This window comes from Ascaphus truei, chromosome 3 (assembly GCF_040206685.1).
Source record: "Ascaphus truei isolate aAscTru1 chromosome 3, aAscTru1.hap1, whole genome shotgun sequence".
NCBI lineage: Eukaryota > Metazoa > Chordata > Amphibia > Anura > Ascaphidae > Ascaphus > Ascaphus truei.
Genome location: NC_134485.1, coordinates 241,904,220 through 241,931,958, shown reverse-complemented (window position 1 = coordinate 241,931,958; position 27,739 = coordinate 241,904,220). Strand labels below are relative to the sequence as shown.

The 27,739-nt window shown below is 40.3% G+C and overlaps 1 protein-coding gene across 5 annotated transcripts in view; it reads right to left on the bottom strand.

The window, feature by feature from the left end:
- The window catches only part of RASA3 (RAS p21 protein activator 3), a 257,766-nt gene that overhangs the window by 93,859 nt on the left and 136,168 nt on the right, over positions 1-27,739 (bottom strand). For all 5 annotated transcript variants that reach the window (XM_075590460.1, XM_075590463.1, XM_075590461.1 and 2 more), the window contains 2 exons: positions 20,202-20,305; positions 5,874-5,968 (listed from right to left, as the gene is read on the bottom strand). In XM_075590460.1, coding sequence (XP_075446575.1) covers positions 5,874-5,968; positions 20,202-20,305 — 199 coding nt within the window. The remainder of the gene's footprint in view (positions 1-5,873; positions 5,969-20,201; positions 20,306-27,739) is intronic.

Sequence of the window (27,739 nt, the reverse complement as noted above, 5' to 3'; positions counted from 1 at the left end):
ATGATACTGCCTGAATAGTTAATTATACCATTTCATACAGGAATTGAACCCAGGACCCTTTCATATGTTGGTTAAGAGTTCTACCACTAGACCACAGAAGCTGTGTTTAGTTAATTATACCATTTCATACAGGAATTGAACCCAGGACCCTTTCATATGTTGGTTAAGAGTTCTACCACTAGACCACAGAAGCTGTATACATGAGAGGAAACCCCCCTGGAGGGACATATCCAACGAACGAAGAAAGCTGAAAACACACCAAGGAGAAAAGTCTCGACCGCAGAAGAATACATCACTCTAAGAAGACAAGAAACCTAAAGAAACCTTGATGTGAAAGAACTTACACAAGGCCGTGTAAGTTATTTATTCTCTTACCTTTCCACCCACATACACACATCAATACACACGGATAGATGTGCTGCTAGACAGACGGATACAGCACACTACTTACTGCAACCAAAGTAAGAATTGTTCCTTTGTTTTTCTGACTGCTTAAAATACTCTTAATGTTTGGTTATGGTTTAGCCAGCCAGCCTGCTAGATAGGCCTGCTGTGTTAGTCAGTTTCTCCCATTGTGGAGCAGGATTTGCTTTGTTTAAAGGGACAGTGTACCCGCAAGTTATGTTGCTGTGGAGAAATAAAGCCACTGAACGTTTTCATTTACCCTGAAACTACACGTGTGGACTGTTCCCTGACCTCGGCTACAGGCCGTCCTGCCACAGTGATATTACTGTAACATATCTTCATCAGAATAGTCCAAGGGTCAACCTGACTGGGAGTTGGAGCCAGAATTGACCTGTCTCATTGTCGAAGGGCCACAATAAGCAAACAAATCTAATTCATACCTGCATACATGGACACAGTACATAACCTGGCCGTGCCGGTGTATAGTATCGTCAGGTTATGCTTCGTGTCAGTGTATACTTTAGTGCCGTCAGGTTATACTCTGTCTGTGTATTTATAAAATGTTTAACCAGGAATTAATACATTGGGAGTTAACTCTTGTTTTCAAGTACGTCCTGGGAACAGAGTTATGACAAGTACTGTACATGGTTACATTAAATGAGCAGGATTATACATTGTATATAAAGACATTGCATGATCAGTTAACAGTTTTCAACAAAGGTGTGTTTGGGATTTCTGTTTTATTATTTCACTGTATGTTGTTGTAAGCCTTTTTCTGTAGTCTAAGCACTGTATTTTTATATATTTAAAAAATGGTTTCATAAGTACTGCTTTGGGGCTCTGAATTAACTGTTGCACACTTTCTAGAGTATTTTCATTTTCGGACACATTTTGCTAAACAAGGTGTGTGTGAAGTGCATAGTTTTTTCAATATAATTTATATTTTTTTGTATTACATATTTTGCATATTTCTTGGGTGGTGGCAGCGGATAGATATGATTGCAATCGAGTAAGGGGTTAATATTAACTCATTTAAAGTACTTGGCAAAGAAGAAAGGTGAGTTGGCAAGAGTAGCCATGTGTAATAACCCTGATTGCATAACTCAGTCACATGCTCACTTGTGTGCTGTTCGTGGCAGGTAGTATATGTGGATGGATTGAGGGGAGATATTGCTCATTTGAGGGACCTATGAGAAGGTGAAAAGTGGGCCAGCTTGCGAGCTGTGTATTACCCCTTGTCCAATATGCAGGTTACGCGCTCACAGGTGTGCCGTACGTGACCAATGGTATAGTGCGGAGAAGAACCTGGCGGCTTTATACACCGACAAAGGGTATAATCTGGCACAGGGTATAATCTGCTTCCGGTGGTTGGCAATCCCCAGAGTTCCCTGTAACAACGCCTTGCTAGCATCAGGGCAGGTAGATTGGAGCCTGTTGGAGCTCATCTGCATTGTTTTGGGTGCTTTACTGGCTAGATTTGATCCCACTGCTTGTGGATCTATCTTTGCTACATCTGCAGCTACCTGCAAGACTATAAGCAAATTAGTCAATTGGCATTAACCTGCTCTCCTGCGAGTCCCGCTGTACAAACCACCCTAGCATGCTAACGATGCCCGTTTTATACTACAATACAGGTGCCTAAATAGTGTCTTAAAGAGCTGTGGTTATTCCAGTGTATTTTATTAGCACACCGATTTATGATCAGCCTCTTTAAATCAGCATCATAGCAGGAAAATAATTAACAGCCAATTAAAGCTATTTCAAGCAATTACATGATCTGTCTCACTATTATGAATTACTCTGGTTTAAATACATATTCTATTAGGTGTAAGAATTTATGCTTGGTTAACTGTGTCTCTCCAGTGCACGCCTCCGCAATAGTAACCGCAGCTCCTTAAAACACGATTTAAACACCTCTATTGTAGAATAAAATAGGTATCGTTCGCATGCTAGGGTGGTTTGTACAATGAGACTCTCAGGAGAGCAGGTTAATTGGCCTTGATTGACCAATTTGCTTATGGTCTTGCAGGTAGCTGCAGATGTAGCAAAGATAGCTCTGCAAGCAGTGGGATCAAATCTAGCTAGTAACGTACCCAAAACGTTGCAGATGAGCTGTAACAGGCTCCGATCTACCTGCCCTGATGCTAGCAAGGCGTGTTACAGAGTACTCGATGTGAATTGCCGAACACCGGAAGCAGTTTCTACAGCGAAACGTACGTTGGGTCCGAGACGTCACAGTTTGAAGTCTGTTACCTTTGGTTGGCTCCACAGAGGACTACGATGCACTCCTGGCTGGCATCTCGGCAGTTAGATCTGAACGGCTTTGGGTGCATTACTAGCTAGATTTGTTCCCACGTTTGCGGAGCTATTTTTGCTACATCTGCAGCTACAGATACGTGTGTGTGTCAGTTTTGATAGCTCCTGATGCTCTCAGTGGAGGGTTTCCTTGTGCGCAGGCACCAGTACCCAGGAGCTCGCCGCGAATACACACAGAGGACAATCACTAGGCCTGTCTCGTGCATTTTATTTTAGAGACAATGGCAATCAGCTGCGGCTCCCACGGATCAGAAGGTTTCCGTACCCGAGAGTAAGACTATTCGCTGCCTGCTAATTAGTGCCTGTTTTGCACGGCCCGTGAGATCAGCCTCCCTGTGCTCTGACAGGCGGGGGGGTTGCCCGAGAAGTGGGATACGGTCGGAATGGACACTTATTGCAAAGATCATAAGCCAATTAGGACCAATTAACCTGCTCTCAAGAGTCTCGCTGTACAAACCACCCTACCATGCTAACGATATCTGTTTTATACTACAATAGAGGTGTTTAAATAGTGTCTTAAGGCGCTGTGGTTATTCCAGTGTATTTCATTAACACACGGATTTATGATCAGTCTCTTTAATAAGTATCATAATAGAGAAATAGTTGACAGCCAATTATGGCTATTTCAAGCAAGTACATGATCTGTCTCCCTATTATGAATTCCTCTGTGGTTTAAACACATTCTATTAGGTGCAAAAATAGATACTTGGTTTGCTGTGTCTCCCCAGTGCACGCTTCTGCAATAGTAACCGATACTCTGTTACATTTGTTACATTACAACAGTGATTGAACCACTCTGTAACTCACTGAGCAAATACACCAAGGCACAGAGACCACTCTGATCAATATATATTAGTACCACCAGCTGAGTAGCCGGCTGCAGGATGGTTAATATCTTTCCCGCAATAAGAATGATTCATACATTCTGCTATATCACAATAGCGATTGATGAGTTCTATAGCTCATCTAGCCAAATTTACCACTGTCTAATCAGTGTCTATTTGACATATTACCCATCAAGTAGCATTTAGCAAGGTGGATAGCATCAATTATCAACGACCACCAACTAACACATATGCTACAGTACGTCCTGCTGAAGGAGTTATACCAGCAATTGGACGGACGAGCCTTCAGGGGTTAACCTTTATAGTTTTAATTTTAGTCTTGTTGTGTTGGTTATTTTATTTCTTTTTTTGGTCATGTTTTAGACTTACCCTATTTTAAGGTACATAATTTCTGTACCATGGTTTAATAAAAGTTAATTATTACATTATTATCAATTATCTTGCAGTTTATGATGTTGTGGTGTGCACCACACCCAGGATTTCTTTTTGGTGTGTGTCTTCAGTACATTTTCACCGTTGGTAACCAAGTACCCTGGATTTCCTGGAAACATCAGATTTTTTTCTATTTGTTACTTAAAGAGAAAAGAATCACAGGATTGTGATAGATATAAAACATTCGTTTTGAATAGAAAATCAGGCAGTAAAACCAACAATATGAATGCTCACAATATATGGATATTTTGGAAGTCTGTCTCCATTTTCACATAAACCCATATAGTATTTGTCATAACTAAAGCAGCAGTTCAAGCAGCCGTTTGAAAGACACGTACAAGTTGATGATCAATTCGTTCTCCGTTGATCGATCGACGAAGATTTGGCTCAGGGGTTCACTAAATGGCTGTCAGTGCAGCAGAAGAGTACCCAAGATGCAAAGTTCTGTGGGGAAGATCATGTGACCAGGCAGTCACTAGAAACAATTGATGCACTGCTAGAGAGAGGGGGCAGGGCTCAAAAAGGGGTGTGCCAGAGCCTGTTTCAGAATGGGATGTGACGTTGTAAATGGTTGCTATAGAAACAAAAAATGCTTGTTACATTATAATTACATTAAGAATGTCTTTAAAAATGAAAAAAGTACCGAACTGATTTATTTAAAAAAAAAATTTTAAAAACACACGTAGGATATTGCTTGAACTGCAGCTTTAAGAAAACGTCTATAAAGTATGTACAAACTATTCTCACACGTTATTTGCCCAAGTTAGGGTGCGCGAGCGTTACTTTGGCAACAGATGAGAGGGAGCTGCTCAAGCAAAGCCATAAAACCCAAGGTTAACATTTGGCAAAGCTCCTTGCAACAATAGCAGCTCTGTAAATGTGAGAGAGTAACTGAGCGGGTCTCGTGCAGGGAAGAAACAGACAGCAAGCAATCTGATGATTACTCAACTCTTATCAATATTGGCTACAGCTCCAAAGTGAAGTGAATCTTGGAACAAATAGGATTAATGAAGCTCCCACTACTAAAACAGAAACCATTCGTTTCTTCTAACCACATCCACATTAATTACTTTCTGGAAGCCTTGTCAACTGCTACAGTATATAACCAAGATTAGTATCTCGGGGGAGCCAGGGTATCCCCAGAGCTGAAAATAGCTCCAAGCACACCATAGCTCCCACTTTGTTTTTTTACACCCAACCACCACCCCCTGTTTTAGGAACCTGCAATATCATCAGCTGCAGGTTCGTATTGGACCAATCTCTTTAGGGAGGGAGGGAGGGCAAGTTCTAAGACCAAATACAGAGTAATATACAGGAAACCTAGAGTGTCCTGCTTGTGCGCGGGGCATTGCGGGGAGTTGAGCGCGCGGGTAAGTATAGATGTTTTTTGTTTACCTAAGCGCCGTTTGCGGCTGAGCGCGTGTGCCCGCGCACGAGCGGGGACTTGCATAGATCTATATATGCAAGTCTCCTCCGCAAGCGCCGCCCGCTCAGCGCTAGCGGGGACTTATCCTTATACTCCATGTGAGGATCCTTTACACTGCCCGACGTGTTGGTTACCACTCCTTTACTGCTGAACCCACAAACAGATGCGGCCGATTGCAAGCAACATAGTAGTGGAAGTCACTGACAAAATGTCAACTAGATGTGTGTATTTAAAAGCCTCTCCTCGTGACCCACAGCCACGCCAGGTTTTGGGAGGAATCAATGCGCTTGCAGCCAGGTGAATGCACGACGTTTTGCACATGAATAGAAAGTTAGGTAGTTGCCTCAGAAACCTGGTGTGGGCGCGGGGCCCAAGGAGACGTTTGGAATACACTGAACTAGAGAAACTGGTATGAATTACACAGTGCTCTTAAATGACAGCAAACCAACCTGCACTTCTGAATCTGCATCCACATGTTGCACTTGAAACCAGGTGTCCCTGTTGTTGTACTTCTGGAGATCTTCCTTTAGTATGGCGACTTTCCCTAGAAATACAAGACAACGGCTCGCGATTAGACCTTCATTAATATGGCCGACTGCCAGCGTGGGCCAAGCAAACGTATAGCCATTCCCTGGGCACCTTGGCATTCAGCATGCAGAAGCAAAAAAAAGAGCACACACAGATTCAACAAAGAGCACTCATTTCAGAATCATTTGAAAAGACGCTGATCGTTCCATTGCTAGAAGATATTTGCTGTATTACCATCTGTGGAGATGGGGGGAAAAAAGCAAAAATGATCAACTACGCACTGAATAAGTTATTGAATTTATTAAAGTCGCTGAATGCTACCTCAAACTATTACTGCGCATGACATTTTAAGCGGACATTATAATTACAGCAGCTTCAATTCAAGACCCTCAAAATAATTATTGTTTTGCGATCGACCATAAACAAACGAGGTTTTTTTTTTTCGTGACCAAAAGTTATTGAAGCCGCAGTCACCGAACATCACCCTTTTAGTTGGTTCATTTTTTTACTAAAATAATACGAGATCGCTTCTCTTTTACAAAGCTATTTTTATTTGCATTGTTCAGGAGATAGATACACGTGTTTGATACATTATGTTCAACTTGCCCTTAATTCTTGATATCATTTAGCACTGCAATTAGACTTTCTTTTTTTTCTTTTCATTTTTATAATTAAAAAGTCTACTGATAACTTAATAACTGGTGAACAAAAAGTGCGCAGAACACCACGCATAATGAGCTTCACTGGCTCACAATGACATTGCCATTTTCACGTCCAAAAATGCTATTGTCGAACCAAAGGCATCCTGGTGTTGGCAGAGGGCATGCATGAGGAGGCCATGTGTCGCTAAAAAGATGGTGGAAAACCCCTACTCTGAGGAGCGATGTATTTTTGCCATGTCCTTTATTAATGTTGTTTCCATTATAGGAAGAAAAAAGAAAAAAAGAAAAAACCTGGTCAGCGGATATAACTTTAACCCAACTGGGACTTCTCTATTCTGATACAACACCAGCTGTGCAAATGTGCCACGGAAAGAGCGGAGAGCACACCACACAGGAGAGAGACATGGAACCCATTGTTTGGCTTCTTCTGTTGTCTGGGAATAACAACCCAGAAATACTATATTACTCAAACACAATGCTATAATTTGACAAATCAATGCCACCTTGGTCTTCACACCCTAACAATACAAGGAAATTATATTAATAGACCTAATTATGCTATTAATGTGTTTTTTCCACAGTTCCTTTACATTCCTATTTTGAAGTCACACGTTCGGCTTTTCATTTCTCATGCTACAGCATATGTTGTCCTATAAAATGGTTCCCTTCTGTTTCTCCGCCTTCTTTTATCAAGTCTAAAATGCTATAAATTCATACTTCCTGCAAAAAAAGTGATATGATTCTGCATGGAGAAATATGATCGACAAAATAAAAGCTTGCTACCTGACCAGCATTCCCAGGGTTGATATCGGGTCCTCAGATGTGTTAATGTAAGGGAATCTAAAGACGGTGGTTTCACACAATCTATAACAACCTTCTTTGTCGATGCATAAAAATGTATCGCAACTTATGACAAATGCACACTTCTAAAGGACTGAACATCCGATTCTCTTAAACTTCTAGAGAACCTCACATGTTACACTGCCAGAGATGATATGAGAAATATATTGAATCTTCCTTATTAATAGTACAACAAACATAAGTAACATGTCAAATACTTAAAAGCACCACCCAACACCAAATATTAACGATTGTGCCTTGATAAACAATGATATAAATAGACAAAATGTCTGTACAGACAGAGGGTCAAATGCCCAAAATATGGTGTTTGTGGTGCACGGTAAAGGGAGAGAGGTATAAACAGGAACAAATCACCAAAGTGATCCAATATTCTAGCACACACCGCAACTGGAAAAAAAAAGGGGGGGGGGGACTTATTGGACCAATAAATCACTATTGTCTTCGATTGCATGTGTGCTGGTATATTCAATCACATCTGTTATTGTTTTATTATATATATATATATATATATATATATATATATAAAAAGATCACTTGTGAGCACTTTCACATGTCTTAGATAGGTCTGCAACCTTGCCTTTCACCATCACCTAGTATACAGTGCTTCCACTGCAGCAATGAATTCTGGGAAATGACATGCAAATGAGTACACCGTGTCACCTTATGCCTGAAATACATTTTTACATGGGACCCTTATAAAAGCTAATGCTCACTGTTAACACAGATTTTACGCACAGCATGGGAATCAGAAGCAAAGCCAGAGAAACCACTCACAGACATGTCTGTCTCTCTCATATATATATATATTAATATGTGTGTGTGTGTGTGTGTGTGTGTGTGTGTGTGTGTGTGTGTGTGTGTGTGTGTGTGTGTGTGTGTGTGTGTGTGTGTGTGTGTGTGTACACACACACACATATATATATATATATATAAACACACACACACACATATATATTATATATATATATATATATATATATATATATATATATATGAGGAAACAAAGACACCCTCAGGTCAGCACTCGTTGTAGGTGATAGTGAAATGGTGATAGATTTAAAATTAAAATGCTTTAATTCTATTGGTTAAAATAAATGTCAAAATCGTTGAAATCAATAAACAACTGACAGTGGTAAAACAACACACATAACAGACAAAATTACAAAATACTATAACTGAAATCAGGGGGAAGGAAAGGTAGTGATCCTACCTGTCTGCTAATTAGCAGTAATGAACAGTCAACGACTAAATAGTCAGACCCCTGGTTCAGCAATAACAAGGTTTAAAAAGCCTGTAACATAAATACAGGTAACGGTGGACTGGTCATGCACAAATATATGCCAAAGAGGTTATACAAAATGTAATGCAATAAAGTGAGAGCTCACTATTAATAATACAGCTGCAGTGCCCTGAATTGTAAAACTGGCTTGGTAATGAAAAAGGTCCCCACTAAAGGGTTAAGGTAACCTAACTTGGGCTAAATGAGGTGGTAGTACGAATGTTAATGAACAGTGCACATAAGAGCTCACAAAATGTGATACTTAGCTCTGGGGCACGGATCTAGTCCGTATCCAGTTATAGCCCCCTAGTTCAAATGTGCCAATGGCTACCACTTAAGTGAGACCTAAACATATATGCAACATAGTAGCAATTATAACACTATATACAAATCTCAATATTGATCAAAGCTGCTGATAGCTAGAAGCACAAGAGCTTACAAAATGTAATATTCAGCTCTGGGGCACGGATCTGGTCCGTATCAATTTATAGCCCCCTAAATCAAAATGTGCCAATATAGCTTGTACAATTGTAGATAGCAAAGTGAGCAAACACATATAATGAGCTGAGGGGGAGGGAAGAGACATAAATGATGTAGCAATGATATATAACACACATATACTTGAGTATACAGGGTAGAGTAATTTCAAACAACCTGTGTCACTATCAAATGTATTCAGCCCTCGTCAGGGCTTTGCGCAGTAAATTGCCGCTGGTGTGGTAAATATACCTCCTCTATAACCCAGCAGGCAAAGGCATAATACACAATTTGAATTCTAAGCTGCGTATGGAGCTTGTGTCCCTTCTAGCATGTATCGGCACTTAGCAGTGCCTCTCACCCTCTGCCCGGCATGTAACCGTCATCGCGTGATGACGTCAGTCCTGTAGCCGCCTCCCACCTGACGCACGTTTCGCTGAGGCGCTTTTTCAAAGGTGGTGACGTGGAGAGCTACACACAAGGTATATATAGTGTATGTTGATTAACCAGCAGATGCAGGGCAGCTGAGTTTAACCACTTCTTTCTTTTACAGGTTGATGGCAGATAACTTGATGCTGCCACCGGGATCTATGAAGAGCATACTACATCAATAAAATTAATGTTGGAAAACGACAATGTGTCATAGTCATTGATTCAAAGACTGTATGAGCGTTTTTGTACAGTTAAAGGGACAGGATCCTACATAACGGGATACAATTGCTCATAAGGGCAAACCCTTAAGTTGAATGTTATAATAAAGCCACAGATCAGAAAAACAGAGGTCCAAAGTGTGGTGATGCTGGCACTCTAAATAAAGGGGATTAATGAGGGTTTTCTATTCTCCCCCTTTATTTAGAGTGCCAGCATCACCACACTTTGGACCTCTGTTTTTCTGATCTGTGGCTTTATTATAACATTCAACTTAAGGGTTTGCCCTTATGAGCAATTGTATCCCGTTATGTAGGATCCTGTCCCTTTAACTGTACAAAAACGCTCATACAGTCTCTGAATCAATGACTATGACACATTGTCGTTTTCCAACATTAATTTTATTGATGTAGTATGCTCTTCATAGATCCCGGTGGCAGCATCAAGTTATCTGCCATCAACCTGTAAAAGAAAGAAGTGGTTAAACTCAGCTGCCCTGCATCTGCTGGTTAATCAACATACACTATATATACCTTGTGTGTAGCTCTCCACGTCACCACCTTTGAAAAAGCGCCTCAGCGAAACGTGCGTCAGGTGGGAGGCGGCTACAGGACTGACGTCATCACGCGATGACGGTTACATGCCGGGCAGAGGGTGAGAGGCACTGCTAAGTGCCGATACATGCTAGAAGGGACACAAGCTCCATACGCAGCTTAGAATTCAAATTGTGTATTATGCCTTTGCCTGCTGGGTTATAGAGGAGGTATATTTACCACACCAGCGGCAATTTACTGCGCAAAGCCCTGACGAGGGCTGAATACATTTGATAGTGACACAGGTTGTTTGAAATTACTCTACCCTGTATACTCAAGTATATGTGTGTTATATATCATTGCTACATCATTTATGTCTCTTCCCTCCCCCTCAGCTCATTATATGTGTTTGCTCACTTTGCTATCTACAATTGTACAAGCTATATTGGCACATTTTGATTTAGGGGGCTATAAATTGATACGGACCAGATCCGTGCCCCAGAGCTGAATATTACATTTTGTAAGCTCTTGTGCTTCTAGCTATCAGCAGCTTTGATCAATATTGAGATTTGTATATAGTGTTATAATTGCTACTATGTTGCATATATGTTTAGGTCTCACTTAAGTGGTAGCCATTGGCACATTTGAACTAGGGGGCTATAACTGGATACGGACTAGATCCGTGCCCCAGAGCTAAGTATCACATTTTGTGAGCTCTTATGTGCACTGTTCATTAACATTCGTACTACCACCTCATTTAGCCCAAGTTAGGTTACCTTAACCCTTTAGTGGGGACCTTTTTCATTACCAAGCCAGTTTTACAATTCAGGGCACTGCAGCTGTATTATTAATAGTGAGCTCTCACTTTATTGCATTACATTTTGTATAACCTCTTTGGCATATATTTGTGCATGACCAGTCCACCGTTACCTGTATTTATGTTACAGGCTTTTTAAACCTTGTTATTGCTGAACCAGGGGTCTGACTATTTAGTCGTTGACTGTTCATTACTGCTAATTAGCAGACAGGTAGGATCACTACCTTTCCTTCCCCCTGATTTCAGTTATAGTATTTTGTAATTTTGTCTGTTATGTGTGTTGTTTTACCACTGTCAGTTGTTTATTGATTTCAACGATTTTGACATTTATTTTAACCAATAGAATTAAAGCATTTTAATTTTAAATCTATCACCATTTCACTATCACCTACAACGAGTGCTGACCTGAGGGTGTCTTTGTTTCCTCACAATTATCCTGTTCTCTCCCCTTATTGCACCGTTGTTTATTTCGTTTTATTATAGGCTGATGCGAGGGTCCCTCATCCCCTTCCCTTTCCCCAAACATTGTATATATATATATATATACAGTGGTTGACAAATCACCAAAAAATCTACTCGCCACACAAAAAAATCTACTCGCCACCTAGTACCAAACGTGTGCTGCTTGGGCCAATATTTACTCGCCCGGGGGTTAAATCCACTCGCCCGGGGCGAGCAAATGTATAGGTTTGTCGAACACTGTATATATATATATATATATACATACATACACAAAAAGATTATGCTCTATTATTGTCTTTGACATAACTGCAAAACCTTGCAGATAACTGCTGTGTGAGAATGATATCCAAGTTAAACCCTTTGCTAATGGAGGATAGCAGGTCCCTCTTGCAGTGAAGAGGTTAATTAATTATCCCAAAAATGTAAGCGGATATATCCATGCTGCAGCAGAATTCTGCTAAATAATGTGCATTTTAAATCAGGGTATATCATGTGCAGGTGTATTAAAGGCCGTGCTTCACACCGCATGAGAATCCTCATTGAATCTTTTCTGTGCGTGCAACACATGAATTACTTTGCAGTTGCACCACGGACCGTGGAGCTGAAATGGTTCATAATGTTAAAGAGGTCAACTTGGTATAGTTGTGTCATTGCAGAAAATGGTCCCAAAGGGATCAAGAAAAAGACCCTCCAAATGCATGCACTCTGTGATAGTATAAGGGTGTTAAGGTAAATATTTAGAGATTACAGTAGCTCCTATGGATATCAGGGTCTTTATAAAAACAAAAATAATACAATTTTATTACATCAATATATGTGACAATGTGAATTAATCTATTAAAATAACAATGTTTAAAAATCCCCGTAGAGGAGTGGTAATATTGCTTGTCATTAGTGCCCAAAACTTCTAGGCAGTTATTTTATTTTGTTTATTTTACCCTGACAGTAAATTTCAATATTATTGCGACATCAGCGTTTCCAAAAGGATCGTCAATAATTTGTGGCACTGTATATATATTGCATCCAAGTGATTAAAGTATAGCACATGAGCTCATCAATTATGTTTTCTCTTGGCAAATCACTGCATTGCAAATTATACAAAAATTGTCTCGCCCAAAATTCTCACATGAGTTACTTATACATTGATTGTATCATATATACTCCTTATTTCCAAATTGGGTATGGTATATAGATAGTTCTATTTTGACACATAATGTCTCTTGCATATAGGTATATTTTTTGTCCTTTAATGGCACTGTTGCCAGTTTTGCATATGGAATATATACAAGTGTGCCTGAACTGTGGATAGGTAAGGTGATTTGTACTAGAAATTACATTCACCAAAATATTCCTATCCACACAAATCCAATTCTAATAGGAAAGATGGATTAGGAGCCTGCTAAGTAATGGTATAGACAGATGTCCCTATAGTACATGCAAATACACAAGGTAACTTAGCCTCTATTCTCTATATTGCTGAAGTTATTAACACCAAATAACCTATATTAGCAGATAACACTATCAATCTCTTTGAGTTGCAGCGATGGTGTTCCGTCAGTTGGTAAGTGTCTGCAAAAGGTGTGTTAAAGCTACCTAGAGAAGAGGGAAGGTTTGCAAAGGGAAACAGTGTGTATATCATGTGTTTGAATACAACCACTCTGCCACGGCGGGCCAGAAGTGGAGGCGGTGCAGATACAAGCCGTGTTCTGGTCGCTTATGTCGGACTCTGATGACGTCACCGATCGTGACGCTCTACTTCATGACGCGCGTTTCGCGAGGCAACTCGCTTCTTCAGATGGGGTGGAGTCATATAGTTGTGTCATCCACAACAATTTGGACAAAAAAATATATACTTTAAAAAAAAAAAATCATTAAGTTGCAATATCTGTTTTTTTTGTTGCAAGGCTGGAAGTTTAAAAAAAAAATGTATATTTATTGATTTAAATAGTCTTTATCAAACTGTCTCCAAGATCTGCTGCATCGACCTCTGCAGAGGCAAATTGAGCCAATTCCACGTGAAGGGGAGCAGCGCTTTTTGTTTCAAATGGACATACAAAATCGTTCATTTCATGCATCACTGCTCAAATGAAATTGTCTCACACAGAAGTTTCTGAAGCAAATGAACCTCCCAATAGTGATCTTAACAACAAGCCATAACAGCGTGGAAATGTGGAGAAACGAGGGATACCAAAGAGAATGACGGTTACTAGGAGATCTGAACTGTGAGAGCGACTGGAAAAAAGCCCAGTGCCACAGCAAAGCAAGAACTGCGAAACCACTGAACCCTGAGATGTCTGTTTGACACCTTGGCTGGATATGGAGCACTAGTGGTGAGAAAGCAGGAAGATTTATGAGAGAGGCAGAGGTGAGGGGGAGGCGTGGGCATAGGAGAGGTACTGCAGGAGGAGGATGAAGTATGCAGGTTTGTAAGGAGAGAATTGCCAAGGAGCTGGCATTTTAAACGTTGAAAGATCAGACAAAAAGAAGTACGAAAGCAAAAAGGGTGGTGGGGCATAATCTTTGCTTCATAAAGTTACAATAGTGGCATCATAGAAAGTGGCACAGAATATGCAACCTATGCAGCCACACTTATTGTATTTTCTACCATGTATGCTTTTGAAGAAAGATCAGTCACAGTCTCACTGATCAGTGAGGGAAGAGCTACTAAGCAAGAATGAAAACAATGAGGTAATCCAGTCCCCAAGGGCCACCAACGGGCCCTTAAAACCTGACTAGTTGGTGACCTTGGAGGACTGGCATTGGCCAGCCCTGCACTCAATGACCCATGTGGACCAGCAATGGTTTTTAGATACGTTGGGAAAGAGACAAAAAATATAATTCAATGAAAAAAATCTAATAAAAGTAGCGTGGCTGCTGAGAACTAGAGGAGCCAATCTGATGCCAGACCAATGCACGGCATGCAAGAGGCAGGGAAGAGGTTACATATTCTTCTTGTGCTCCCTTTGGTCTCATTTTGTATCCCGCATTCAGTAGTAATGTGAGGCAGGTGTCACAAATCTAATAATAGTGCCACACAGTTGCACGGATTGGAGCAGAGTCAGCAGCTGCCTCGCAGTGTATGAGAAAGCCACAGGAAAAGATGAAGGAGGTGCGAATGACATCATCTTCCTGTTGGTAAACCAAGGGACTGGCATACAAAAAGCTGCTGGGTACAAGATGATTTCTTCAGACCCAAGGTATATTAACCTCCAGCTACTTTACATGTAAATCCCATCTCCTCCACTCCTCTTTTAAGAGCACAGTGAATCATGAATCAGAATGGGACGAGTTGGAAGTCTTGCGTTACACACCCATAGCAAAAAAAGAAATAAGTTTTAAGTGCACACCATACAAAGCAAAATAATCTTTCCTTGCTCAGAAGCTGCTACCCTCCAACAAAAGAGACGGCAGAATCTTTGGGCAACATGGTTGGAAAGTATAAGCTATTTCTGATAAATACTAAAGGATCTTTTTTGTATTGTGTTAGATTTGAGACGTACAGCCCTGCTTCATTTTTTATAGTTCCACTATAGAGAAGAAAACAAAAACAAAAAAGAGTTTGTAGTGGTATGAGCTTACAAGCGCTGGATCTGTAACATGCAAATGCACTTAATATTACGCATAAACAGAGGCACATGGCTAGTGGTATATAATCTGTAAAAATAGCAAATGTGACTTTCAAAAGGTATGAGGTCCATAAAGAGACACAGTAACCCTGAAGGTAAGAGTTAGTGGGTTTGAACCCACTCAAAACCTCGTTGGGATAGTCCCAGGTCCACTATTAAAACACGAGATTCACTTATTTATTTATTTACTGTATATATTACTATACTCACATTTGTGATGTACCCCTGTACAACCTCCAGTTGGGCGTGCTGCCAGTAGTTTGATCAGAATAGACAAAAAATAGGAATATAGTGCACTGCCAAGAGGTGGGTCACAAAATTAGTATAAAAAGTATTACTTTATTAGATCCATATTAAGAAACGAAGGTGTAGCAACCCTCCTGCGCGTTTCACTTTATCAAGGAGTCCCTTGATAAAGTGCAACGCAAACGAAATGCAACGCGTAGGAGGGTTGCTACCCCTCCGTTTTTTTAATATGGATCTACTAAAGTAATACTTTTTATACTAATTTTGTGACCCAATCTCTTGGCTGTGCGCCATATTCCTATTTTTGTTAGTTCCACTATAGCAATGATATCATTGAGTAGTGTCACACTAAACACACATGTATATTGCTGTACTCAAGGTCATTAACGTTCTAGACTACATCACACATTAAAGTATTTTAACCATTGTGATATAGGGGCAACGTCAAATTGGGAGGCGTTATGGCATTGCCACAACGTCATAGCCTTTTCTCCGTCTCTAGGGGAGATCGCGACTAGAAGATGAAGTCTTCTGTGCTAGTCACAGCGTCTGAGCTGTGGGTGAGACTGGCGCAGATGACTTCATTTTCCATACCGGGTGTCATGGGGGCAGATCAGGGCCACTACACCAGCAAGCACAGGTCTCACTGGTCTGTGGCCTTCTTGTGCTTCGCGATTTCCAACAATCAAAGGATTCATCCACCAGCTGAAGGACAACTGATTCCATTTGTACACTGCACATTGTAATTGGTCACAAGATATGATACAATAAGGAATAATATAGAGAAAAGCTGTTTAATTGCTCTGATAATTAAAAGATCATATAGGGGAAAAAAATTGCTGTACCTGCACCTTCTCTTTTAATGAACTAACAGTAGAGTTCCTCATAGATGTAAATGTGTGAAGAGATTTTCAAAATGTCACAATCTATTTATTTTTTACACTTCTTTTGCATACTACGGGTTTAAAAAAAAATGAAATGACTTGCTGTTGAGTGAAAAATATACGGAGTGAAATAAAATAAAACGACTGGTCGGCACTCCCTTCGCTGTGTGAATCAGCAGCAGCTTTATCCATTTATCTCTGACCCTCAGGAGGCTGCACCGAACTTCTGCAAAGCAAAAAATCTACCTCGGTACCTACAATACCTCCATGCGTCCGCCTCTGCCACTGATCATACAAAACTCATGCGCTTTAAAAAATATCTCAGCCTTCAATGAAGATTATACTGATTTTTGTGTTGGTTGCACAGTATATTAATAATGCATGTTACATGGAAACAAAATCTTATGATCGAAAGAAGATCCTGCTTTCACTCCTTAAGAGAAAGTACCAATGACTCATTGATAGCCAAAGCAGCTTCCCTCTTCATTCCTTACCCATACTGGTATGGGTATCAGCTGTTAAATGTGAAATAAAAAGGAACGAGGCAAAGGGTGCTATGGACAGCGTTAATACATCTAGCATTAAGTGCCCGCAAGGGAGGGAAGCAGTTGATGTTTGGGATATATTCAGCTGCAATCTAGCAATGCTTTGGTGATGAAATAGTCAGTGCTACTTCCTCTGCAATTTTTTTTAGTCAAGTGATTCTGTTCAGGCAGCTAAAACATTTGTATTCTGCGCATGTGGGGCACTGGGATTGAAGAGGTTAAAACTACCAAGCGTGAGAATATGAGTTCCAATACTCTTCAAGATAAGGAAACCGCAGGAGGTCAAGGTCTTAAACTGGAACACCTACATGAATACGCTTTCCACAGACACAAAGATTGATATACACAATCTTTAATCATACCTCGTGGGCAGGTGGAGGGGTAACATGTTAGACTGAGGAGATGTGGGGAGACAGGGAATGGTCAGACATGGTAAAAAGGGAACTGCTGGAGCACCCCATAATGATCTTGTATATTAAGGTCGCTGTTGATGGTGATATTGTTATTATGACTATGACTATAATCAGTGGTCGACAAATCACCAAAAAATCTACTCGCCGAACAAAAAAATCTACTCGCCACCTAGTACCACACAAGTGCTGCTTGGGCCAATAGGAGCTCGCCACGATGTTAAATCCACTCGCCCGGGGCGTGCAAATGTATAGGTTTGTCGAACACTGCCTATAATTATGGAGACTACGGATAACCATACAAGTTAACTGTCTGCCCCTCTACTTCTTCTCAATAACTAGTTGATGCTGCAGTGTTTGATGTTGCGGTCGTTTGCATTATTTTACTTTTATTGGGTTAGATTGGAACAAACGTTTACAACATTCTATATATGAAAAAGAGGACGTTGTCCTTATACAGACTTGGGACCAGACGGTAAAAAAAAAAAACATTTTATATGGAAAATGTGTAATAACAGTCTAATATCTTAACTTATATAATACTATACTTGGTAGAAGATGATCCCAAGGCTATGAACCAATGCTATAGTAGGGGCCATTGTACCTTACCAATTCATTCAAAATGACTTCACCTGGTCTTGCAAGTTGTAAGTTTTGAAGTTTGAATTCTAAAATTGTGAAACAATTTTAATTACAAACGTGGCTTACGACCTTATTCCATACGCTTGCAAATCTACTTGGTCTTATCCTTCAATACAGTCCGTTGGATTGAATCAAACACAAATTTTAAAAAAGGACAGTGTCAGTATCATCAGTATTGGAAGTCAGAGACGGGATTAGAGAGCGCACGTGTTGTATGTTTTACGATTTATGTATAATCAACAATGAAGGATGTCCTTTCCAACATAACTGTAAATGTACTAATACTGTACATAACACGAAGCACTGATATATTTATACCCAAAAGTAAAAAGTTCAATAAAATGTGGATAAAAAATTTAAGAATATTTGTTACAGCCTTCCAGTCCAACTGAGACATGGTGGAGACTTAGCAATATTTTCACAAAAGTGTGATGCTCATTATCGCTTGTGAATGACTATTCCTGTAAATGGCCCTTAACAAGAGAGTGGCTACTGCACTTTAGTGAAGTTACAGTTCTAGTTAAAATTCATGATGGTTGCAGCTTACATTTAAGGAACCAATTTTTTTGTATCGACCTACTATTTTTCTTTATTTGTCATAACAAAAATTTGACATCATACACTGTTTCCATATTAACAGACACAACAATAAGAATACTTATATTTCCATATCTAACAACAGTTTTACCGTACAGTAAATTATGGTATATTTTAAATTATACAAAATTAAATCATACACATATAGAAACAGAAAAGGCGGTGTTCATATTGCTGTCAGTAAATGCAACAGGTATCCATTATACAACATCTTGCGAATAACTTTCCTATAAATTCATTTCTTAACCCCTTCATGACTGGCTGAGCACCCTTATTTATGTTATTGCTTGAAGGAACCCTTTTTTGAAGATACAGAGATCCCAGAGAGAGAACATTTCCAAAGGCAAATCCACTTACCTGACCGCTTGAAACACCAATTATTCCATAAACAATAGAGCTTACATTAGCTATATACCATTTCTGTTCTCCTTAGAAAGTCTTTCATTACACAGAATGCAAATCAAGCTGGTAGTGGGCCAGACTATGGCTATAAAAGACCAATAACATATTGCTCACTTTTAGTTAGATATCCTCACCTTTGAATATTAGTGGTTTAGTGCGAACATGTTATTCTGCAATTAGTGCTTAATTACAGATACAATTCTTTTCAGTGCTAGAAAAACACTTGGTGAGCAACGACATTCCAGCAGTGAAGGGGTTAAATAAAACCGTGTGTAATTCTTAACAAAAGCAATTTAAAGAGTGCATGGGATTAAACATGATGGCATATTCACGACAGTGTCGTTGTCCCGGATTTTAGCGTAACATTTGTAAGGCTATGAATTCCCTTAATCTATGAAATAGTTACCCAACACAATGCGCCCTTGTAAATCGCGTCGGATAGTGAATCGTCGTAAAGTGAAACCCATTTTCTACCCATTGGTTTGTATTATAAAGAGTCGGGTATGAGTCGGTGAGCATCGGGTTAGGCATATTGGGATCGGAAAACCGCCTATTGCGATGCATTATATAAAGCGTTGGATGTGCAAAGGGAAACGGTGGAAAGCAAGGCCCGTCTGTAGTGAACATTTTCACATTTTGCACCTTTCTAGCTGCTTAAATATAGTCGGATGTGGCATTTGAAGAGTTATTGCTATAGTACAGAGCACTTCAACTGGCGGCCCGTGACAGCCCTTGATGAGGCACTTTGTCTGTCTGCCCCTGCTAATTTCATACGAGTTGCTCAGGCAGCCATGTGCAATTGCTCACACTGAAATTCACTTGCAGGTTGAAGTACAGTAGTGTAAATATATATTTGGTACAGATATACATGCTTTCAGTGTCTACATATAAGTTGTAAGTCTTTAACTGTATCTAAAATTACATTACAATAAGCTTGGGGCCCTTCAACTTAAATCTTTTCTGATCTGGCCCCTTTGGAGAACTAGTTGGCGTTTCATTGAGTAACATTGTACTGCTTTTCAGTGGGACAATACACAATTATACATAGATGTTGCTGCCCAGGACTTGTACTGTAGATGTGTTAGTGATGTTTAGTATACGTTTTCCTCTGCAGAGGTGTTTCATGCATCCGTTGGAATTCCTTATTCTGACACATACCTATGATGGAATCCCTCCGGAAAACATCTCTGTCAAAAATGTAAAAGGACAGGTGACGGAAGCTACGCGGGATCTCACAGTAAAAATCTTCTCCATAAAAAGGGCTGAGGGGAAAAAAGACAAAAACACAAATTAGTGCAATAAGGAGAGATGTTCAACATGTATACACTTACCTACAAAACAGCTGAGACCAGCTGGACAAAGTTAATAAACGTACAGCTACCCAGCAAGCTCTAAGAAACCCCAAATATTACCACATTTTATGTATGTATGTATACATATATATATTTATATATATATACACACATATACAGGGCGTGGCTAAATGTATACAACAAAAAACATAGAAGCCACGTCCAGTAGCACTCCAATTGACACACATATACATCTATTGGTGTTAACCTTTTCATTTAACACCGACTAACCTTAAAACTTGCACAACAAATCAAGCATCCCAATAGTCTGCACTTATGGCTATTGTCCCACAGTCACTTATACCACCCATTGTGGCCAAGCGCACCCATCTACAGCACTTACTCCCTCACCTGCTGTCTCTGTAAGTTTCCCCTCAAACCTCTTAGGCCTCGTTCAAGGTGCTGGCTTCGGAGGGCGGGCGTGCTGACGTGCGTGCTGCCGTGAGCAACAAAGTATTCAATTTGAATACTTGTTGTCAGGGTAGCTACTGCCCTGCCTCCGAAGCGAGGCGTTGCCGCTGACGACAGCTCAGTAAACGAAAATTTCGTTTTTTGGAGCTGAAGCAGCGTCACAGGGACCAAGGCAGCCAATGAAATCATTCTTCAGAATGATTTCATGACTGCAGCTTGGATACTTTTACCCTGCCGCCTGTAGCCCCGCCCCCTCCCCAACGCTGAAAAGTCTGCTGGGGGATAATCACATGTCGCCAGCAAACTCCCAGCACTGCCTCCCGCACGCCCCCCCTCCGAGTCCTCAGCTGCCTCCCTGAACGAGCCCTAAGATTGTAAGCACTTCGGGGCAGGGATTTCCTTTCCCATTGTCTGATTTTTGCTACACTTATTGTATTTTTAAAAATCCCTGTACTGTATTCTTTGTGAAGCGCTGAGTACACTTTTGGCGCTATATAAATAAAGACATACAATATATTATGTGTTAATTTTTGGGGTTTCTTTGAGCTTGCCGGGTATCTGTGTCTTCTGATTAAAAGCCAGATTTACGAAGCAGTTCTAAGTCATAAGACACTGTATGGCTAATGCCAGTAAACGGGCCATAAGGTGTCTTGTGGCCTAGTAAGGCTTAGTTAATATGGCACCATATGTTTGATATGGTGCCTCTCTCCTGTGCAGTATAATGTAATCCATGTTGTATTCCAAGGACTTGTACGTGAGGAAACACTTTTATATAGTCCCTCTATTCAAAAATTTGTCCTAGAGCAAATTACAAATCCACTGAGACCTAATAATAAAACCCAAAGCCAATAAATTATTTGAGACACAAGAGAATATTGACACTTTATACTGCATATGAAGTGTTCTAATCATTCTGAGGTTTGTAGAGGAGTCTTATTGGAGGAGGTACTCAAAGAAAGCTTTGGCGCACACGCTGGCCAGGGTTGACCGATTACTAGGTTTTTTTAATAGCAGCATCTTGTTCAATTTTCCTAGTACAGTACTGTTTATCATTGATAATTTTTTTATGATGGTTCACCACCTTAGTTTGGCCATCTGCTGTTTTTCCTAATGTCACACTGTAGAAGACTGCCTCCTTCCCCACCAAGAAGGGAAGCCTGTGATGTTACAGGGACAGTCCTTTGATTGTCAAGGTCAACGATACCATGAGGCAGCCACTTGATAACAAATCCATGATCCCAGACTTAACCTTTATGTTGCTGATACCCGAGAAAGCACCCAGAGGTTAAAAATATAGGACACTAAAATACTGCTTGGAGCAATAAAAGAATCCTAAACCTCCCAACGGCTGCTAAATGCTCCTGCCTCCTGGAAATAACGACATACACCCTCACTATCCCCTCTCCTCATCTCATACTCCCTCACTAACTTCTCTCCTCCATAGAAGAGAGGTTATGCTCATGGAAAATCTATCTATAACATCCTGGACCCCTGTCTAAACTAGGATCTGTGGTCCACTAAGGGTCTCTTAATTAAGGAGCCGATACAACTTCACCGATTTCTCTCAGTAATGCTCTCAAACTGAAGGACCTAAATCAGCAGGTCACCACTTGTTATGAAGACCTTTCCCTGATGGTTATCTATGCTACTTTACCGGGTGTTCCTTCCCCTACCTTCTGGATCTTCCCAGAATGTTGATATTGTGTGCTTTGAAATGTGAATTGTTGCACTCCTTCCCTCCTTTTTCTGCTTTCTTCCCTTAAAAAAAACCACCTCCCTTTTGTGCCATTTTTGCATTCCTGAATCATTTTTCACAACCAATTTCTTTTGTGATCCTTTGTTAATTAGGTTATTATTGTCACACATTGGTTATTATCATAGGCAATTAAAGTATTATTTTCTTTATAAAAAAAAAAAAAGGACTCACACTTGTCTTGGAGGTGTTTAATTACTTGGCCAACATCAGGCACATCACCAATGACACACACTAATCCTGCTTTGTACCATCACCAGAAGAGATCAGAAATAAAAATGTTAACATTAAAGTATATCCCATAGTTACTACTCTTATGTGCCATTTCTTAAAGGTAGAGTACTACAAGAATTCGCATTGGAAGATCTGAATACAACCAGATTAAGTGGCGCCTCTGCATAAATTACATCTATTATTGTTTGGGCCCAGTCTTATCTTTTCTTTCATTTACTAATTACCTGGCCAACTGGATGCAAAGCCTGCTTGAGTATTCTATGCAGCCACCATAAAACAACAAACATCAATTAATATTCTGTGTGTATGCCCAGAAGGCATCTAATAGAACACAGAGGTATTTACAGGCCCTGAAGGCAGGCAAACGGTCCAACAATTAAAGCTAAATCTTAACCAGTCAGCCACTGGACACAATGCCAACATTTCACCATCTCTCACTAAAACCTGCACCAACTTTTGAAGAGTTGTACTTATTGGCGAATAAAGATTCTTGTTTTATTAATGATTTGACTGCTCAAAGTACAATGCAGATGTCTTTCACTGAAGGGGAACCAGGTTTATATGGCACTCAAAATGCAATGCTCTGCAAGCGTCTGTGACAACAAAAGGGATACTAAATGCTGCCAAATGTCTCCTGCTTAATGAGGATATACTATACTCCGGTACGGCTGCATTAAAGAGGTTAAGTAAGGTTCAGCACTTTGCTCTGGCAGTGAAGGGTTTAAAGCAATCCCGCTTAACCAATTCCCCAGTTTTTACGGGATGGGTAACAGGGGCTCCTCCAGAGCTGAAAATACTTTGTTTCAGCTCCAAGCCCTGGTTCCCATAGTGCAGAAACGTGTTAAAAAAAAAATTAAGTAAGGAGCATAGCCGCTTTACACAAGGTTCTGAAGATCCCTAATCTCCGAATGGGTTAAATGGGCTCAACAGAAAAAAATATGAAATCCCAAAGCTGTGTGTCTTTTGGAAATAAACAAAGAAAGGCTGTACCGGAATCTGTCAGCTTAACGGTGTACGTTTGTTTTTGTTGAATGCAGTCAATAAATTTGCTGCAATTAGTAGCACAGCATTGATGTATACCGCTTGGATCCTAGTGAGAGCTGGAGTGTGTCTGGTGTCATCCCATGATCAAAACGTCAAGCCGATAACCTGCACGTTTCTTGTTATGAACCGTTTCGCCCTTATCGAAGGCAATAAAATGAATTAGCCAACTTGATTAAGTACTTCTTAATTCCAATAACGTTGCTTTTGGTGAAATTCAGTGATGAATGAGCAGATGGATCCCACAAGGCAATAAATATGAATTTTTTATGAGCTAAACATATGGAAGCAGACACGTGTGCATGAGGCTACTCTCCATAAACAAGAACTATTTATATTTAGTTCTGCACATTTCCTGAAGTTACAAAGTGTATTCATTCTGGAAAACAAACCCTGCAAAGCAAGGCTTTTATTCCGGGGGATGTTAGGAGAACAGGGTCCAACGACCACTTCTTATTAATCAACAAGAAACTCCCTATAAAGATAAGGAATAGGGCTTGAATACCAACAAGGAGTGACAAATTGTCTTCTACCGCATTTCTTTTCTTAAAACTGAATGATTTATTGGTAGTTCAGACCTTTTTCTTTGGCTAGGCCCTACGAAAGCAACACCACTGCTGCCAACACCTTTAATGACTTCCTCAAAGTTGTAGTAGCCCCACTGGTCCTGGAGAAGTGCAAATGAAATGCAGTATATGAAGCTTAATGTCTCTTCTTTTCTAAGTACAGTACTGAGAAAGTACTCAGAAAGCTCTGTACAGGCATACCCCGGTTTAAGGACACTCACTTTAAGTACACTCGCGAGTAAGTACATATCGCCCAATAGGCAAACAGCAGCTCATGCATGCACCTGTCAGCACGTCCTGAACAGCAATACCGGCTCCCTACCTGTACCGAAGCTGTGCGCAAGCGGGGAGACTATAGAGCCTGTTACACATGCGTTATTTACATCAGTTATGCACGTATATAACGATTGCAGTACAGTACGTGCATCGATAAGTGGGAAAAAGGTAGTGCTTCACTTTAAGTACATTTTCGCTTTACATACATGCTCCGGTCCCATTGCGTACGTTAATGCGGGGTATGCCTCTACTTTACTGATGTAGCACATGTTATTGCAACTATAAAAACACGATTGCGCGTCATGTACATCAGCATATCGTGTTAATGGTTTCACACCGTATGAGACTCAACCAATTAAATTGCTTAATCACTTCCAGTCACAGGGTGGTGCTGAGAGTAAAGCAACGCGCATGCGTTGTATTGTTAATGGCGGCCACATGCACATTGAGACAAAGCAGGAGGAGCAAGTCGATTTGCAACGCATCTGCTGTGTGTGGTCAGTGGCGGCAAACAAAGAACACTGTTCAGTGCTTGTATGATGTAATATAAACATTAAAAAAATATTCATAATGTACGTTTACTCTATTGAGAAATATAATACAGTATATGTATTGTATCTAATGAATATGAAAAAAATTCATTATACAGTACTGCCGTTTCCAAGCAAGTGTGCGCTCGCTGAATACTTCTCCAATCAGTGACAGTCCAGGCAGTTTGATGGGCCAGTTACTGACCTCGTCCTGCCAATTAAAATGGATTTAAAAAGGCAGAAAATACAGTGGTACTAGAGCTTGTATAGAGTGAGGTTAAAGTTTGTTTTCATGTGCTACTGTATACGAAACACGTAGGGCGGCAAAGGAGACACAACTGTTTCACTGGTTGATATTTATCCCTATCCCCCTCCGCGACATTGGTGGCGAATCAGCGTTTGTAAGCTGTACTACACATTGAAGTGCCAAACGAATCTGCCGTAGCTGATCCGGAAGTAACTGCATGATCTCCCTGGTTTATCGAGCGGGGCTACCAGCCCACACGCCGCCTGGTGTGTGCACCCCCCACGTTTGGAGAAGTTCCGGAGCAGAGGCAGCTTTACTCTAGAGAGGGGATACTCTCAAATTTATCCACCGCTTGCCTATATCATCCATCTGGTGAGTGGGCATTTCAACTATCTTCACCATTGTTGCAGTGTGTCTACCTGACCTAACTTCATTGTCCGAATCATTTTTTTTTATTTTCTTATGTTCCATGTTTTATTATATGATAAATTATTATATGTTTTTTTAAATTATGATGTTTTCACCTCTTGATCTCTCAGCTGATTGTTATTTGTAATATATGTGGTTTGTCTTGTATGTTGTTTGTCTTTAACCATAGGGACCATGCAGCACAGAGTATAGACACATTGGGGGAAGTTGCAGAGACAGTCACATTACAACTGGAACAGAAGAGCAAGATACCGCTAGGAGTGTGTACTCACACTGGCCCGTGAAATCCCCCTGGAGCGGCACTGTGAACCAACGAAGTAAGTGGCCGATACATCAAGAAGAAGAACCCGCATCGCAAGAAGAAAAGCCTCATCAGAAGCACACGGGACTCCCAAAGAAACCCTGATGTGACTGGGCTTACACAAGGCCGTGTAAGTTTTATATACCTTTATTCTATTTCACCTTCACACCAACACACATACACCCATGTGTGCCTATCCTTCCAATTAGATATTAGACACCTGAGCCACCACACCCGCTCAGGATATAACTGCTTCACCTTAAAGAGCAATTACCAGTTCTATAACACTGCCTGTTTCCAACCATTGTGCTCCCCCATCCTTTTTGTATTCATTTCAACTATCTTCACCATTGTTGCAGTGTGTCTACCTGACCTAACTTCATTGTCCGAATCATTTTTTTTTATTTTCTTATGTTCCATGTTTTATTATATGATAAATTATTATATGTTTTTTTTAAATGTTTTAAATTATGATGTTTTCACCTCTTGATCTCTCAGCTGATTGTTATTTGTAATATATGTGGTTTGTCTTGTATGTTGTTTGTCATTAACCATACAGTATTATGCTATGTATTGTGCTCTTCTCTTATTTTAAGCACATCCTCATCAATTGGAGCCATTTCCTGATCGTCCAACAGGCTTGGTTTTTCATATATCCTTTTTATTGATAATAGGCGCCAGTAGATACAATATTCCTTTCTCTGTTGATTGTTCTGACCAGGGGGTCAGTTGTTGTATGCTAGGCAGCCCCTCATGTGTGGATATAATCCACACCTAAGGTTTTTTTATTGTGGTTCTATATTTGTAGTGGTTAGCGCAGCCTGATCCTTTTCCTACTGTATACAGTATGTCTGATATTTTTAAAGGTTTTTAAATGTCTGATCTTTTATAAATGTTTTCTCTGCGGATTGATTATTCCTTGGATGTGATTGTCTAATCTTTAAACCCTCCATTTCACCACAACTTTTTGGTGGTTCCCCAATCAACACTGATTAATACTGTACTTCATACACACAAAGATCTATCCCCTACACACACACAAAAGTTCAGGTTTCCAAGATATTTAACATACTACAGCAAACAAAAAGGTCACAATGCACATCCAATATGATTCATTTCTATATGGTTTTATCTTCTCATAAATCATTTTGTTCAATCTTTTAGTTCAAAACTTTCCAACTAGCTCTCCAATTTACACACACAAATATATAATATTGTGCGTTTGGGTTTTGAGCTTGCTGCCAAGATTGCGTATGTCTAATTGTAAATTAGCTTAGTTTAAGCTCACCCGTCCTACTCCTATTTAATCAGCAGGTCTAAGCACACATGAGAAAGCAGTAATCCATTGAGCGATTCCTTCTCCCAGGAGAAAGATGATGATAACCTTTTCTGTAGCATAAGGCTGGGGACATGGTGCCGCAGACCGTGCAGAGGTGTCCGCACACTGATGGGTTCAGACTGCCTTAAGGCAGTGATCGCGTCCATTCTGCGTGCGGGCATGAGGCGGAAGCGGAGAGGGGGCGCGCGTTGTGCAAGAAATCAGTTCAACTGATTTC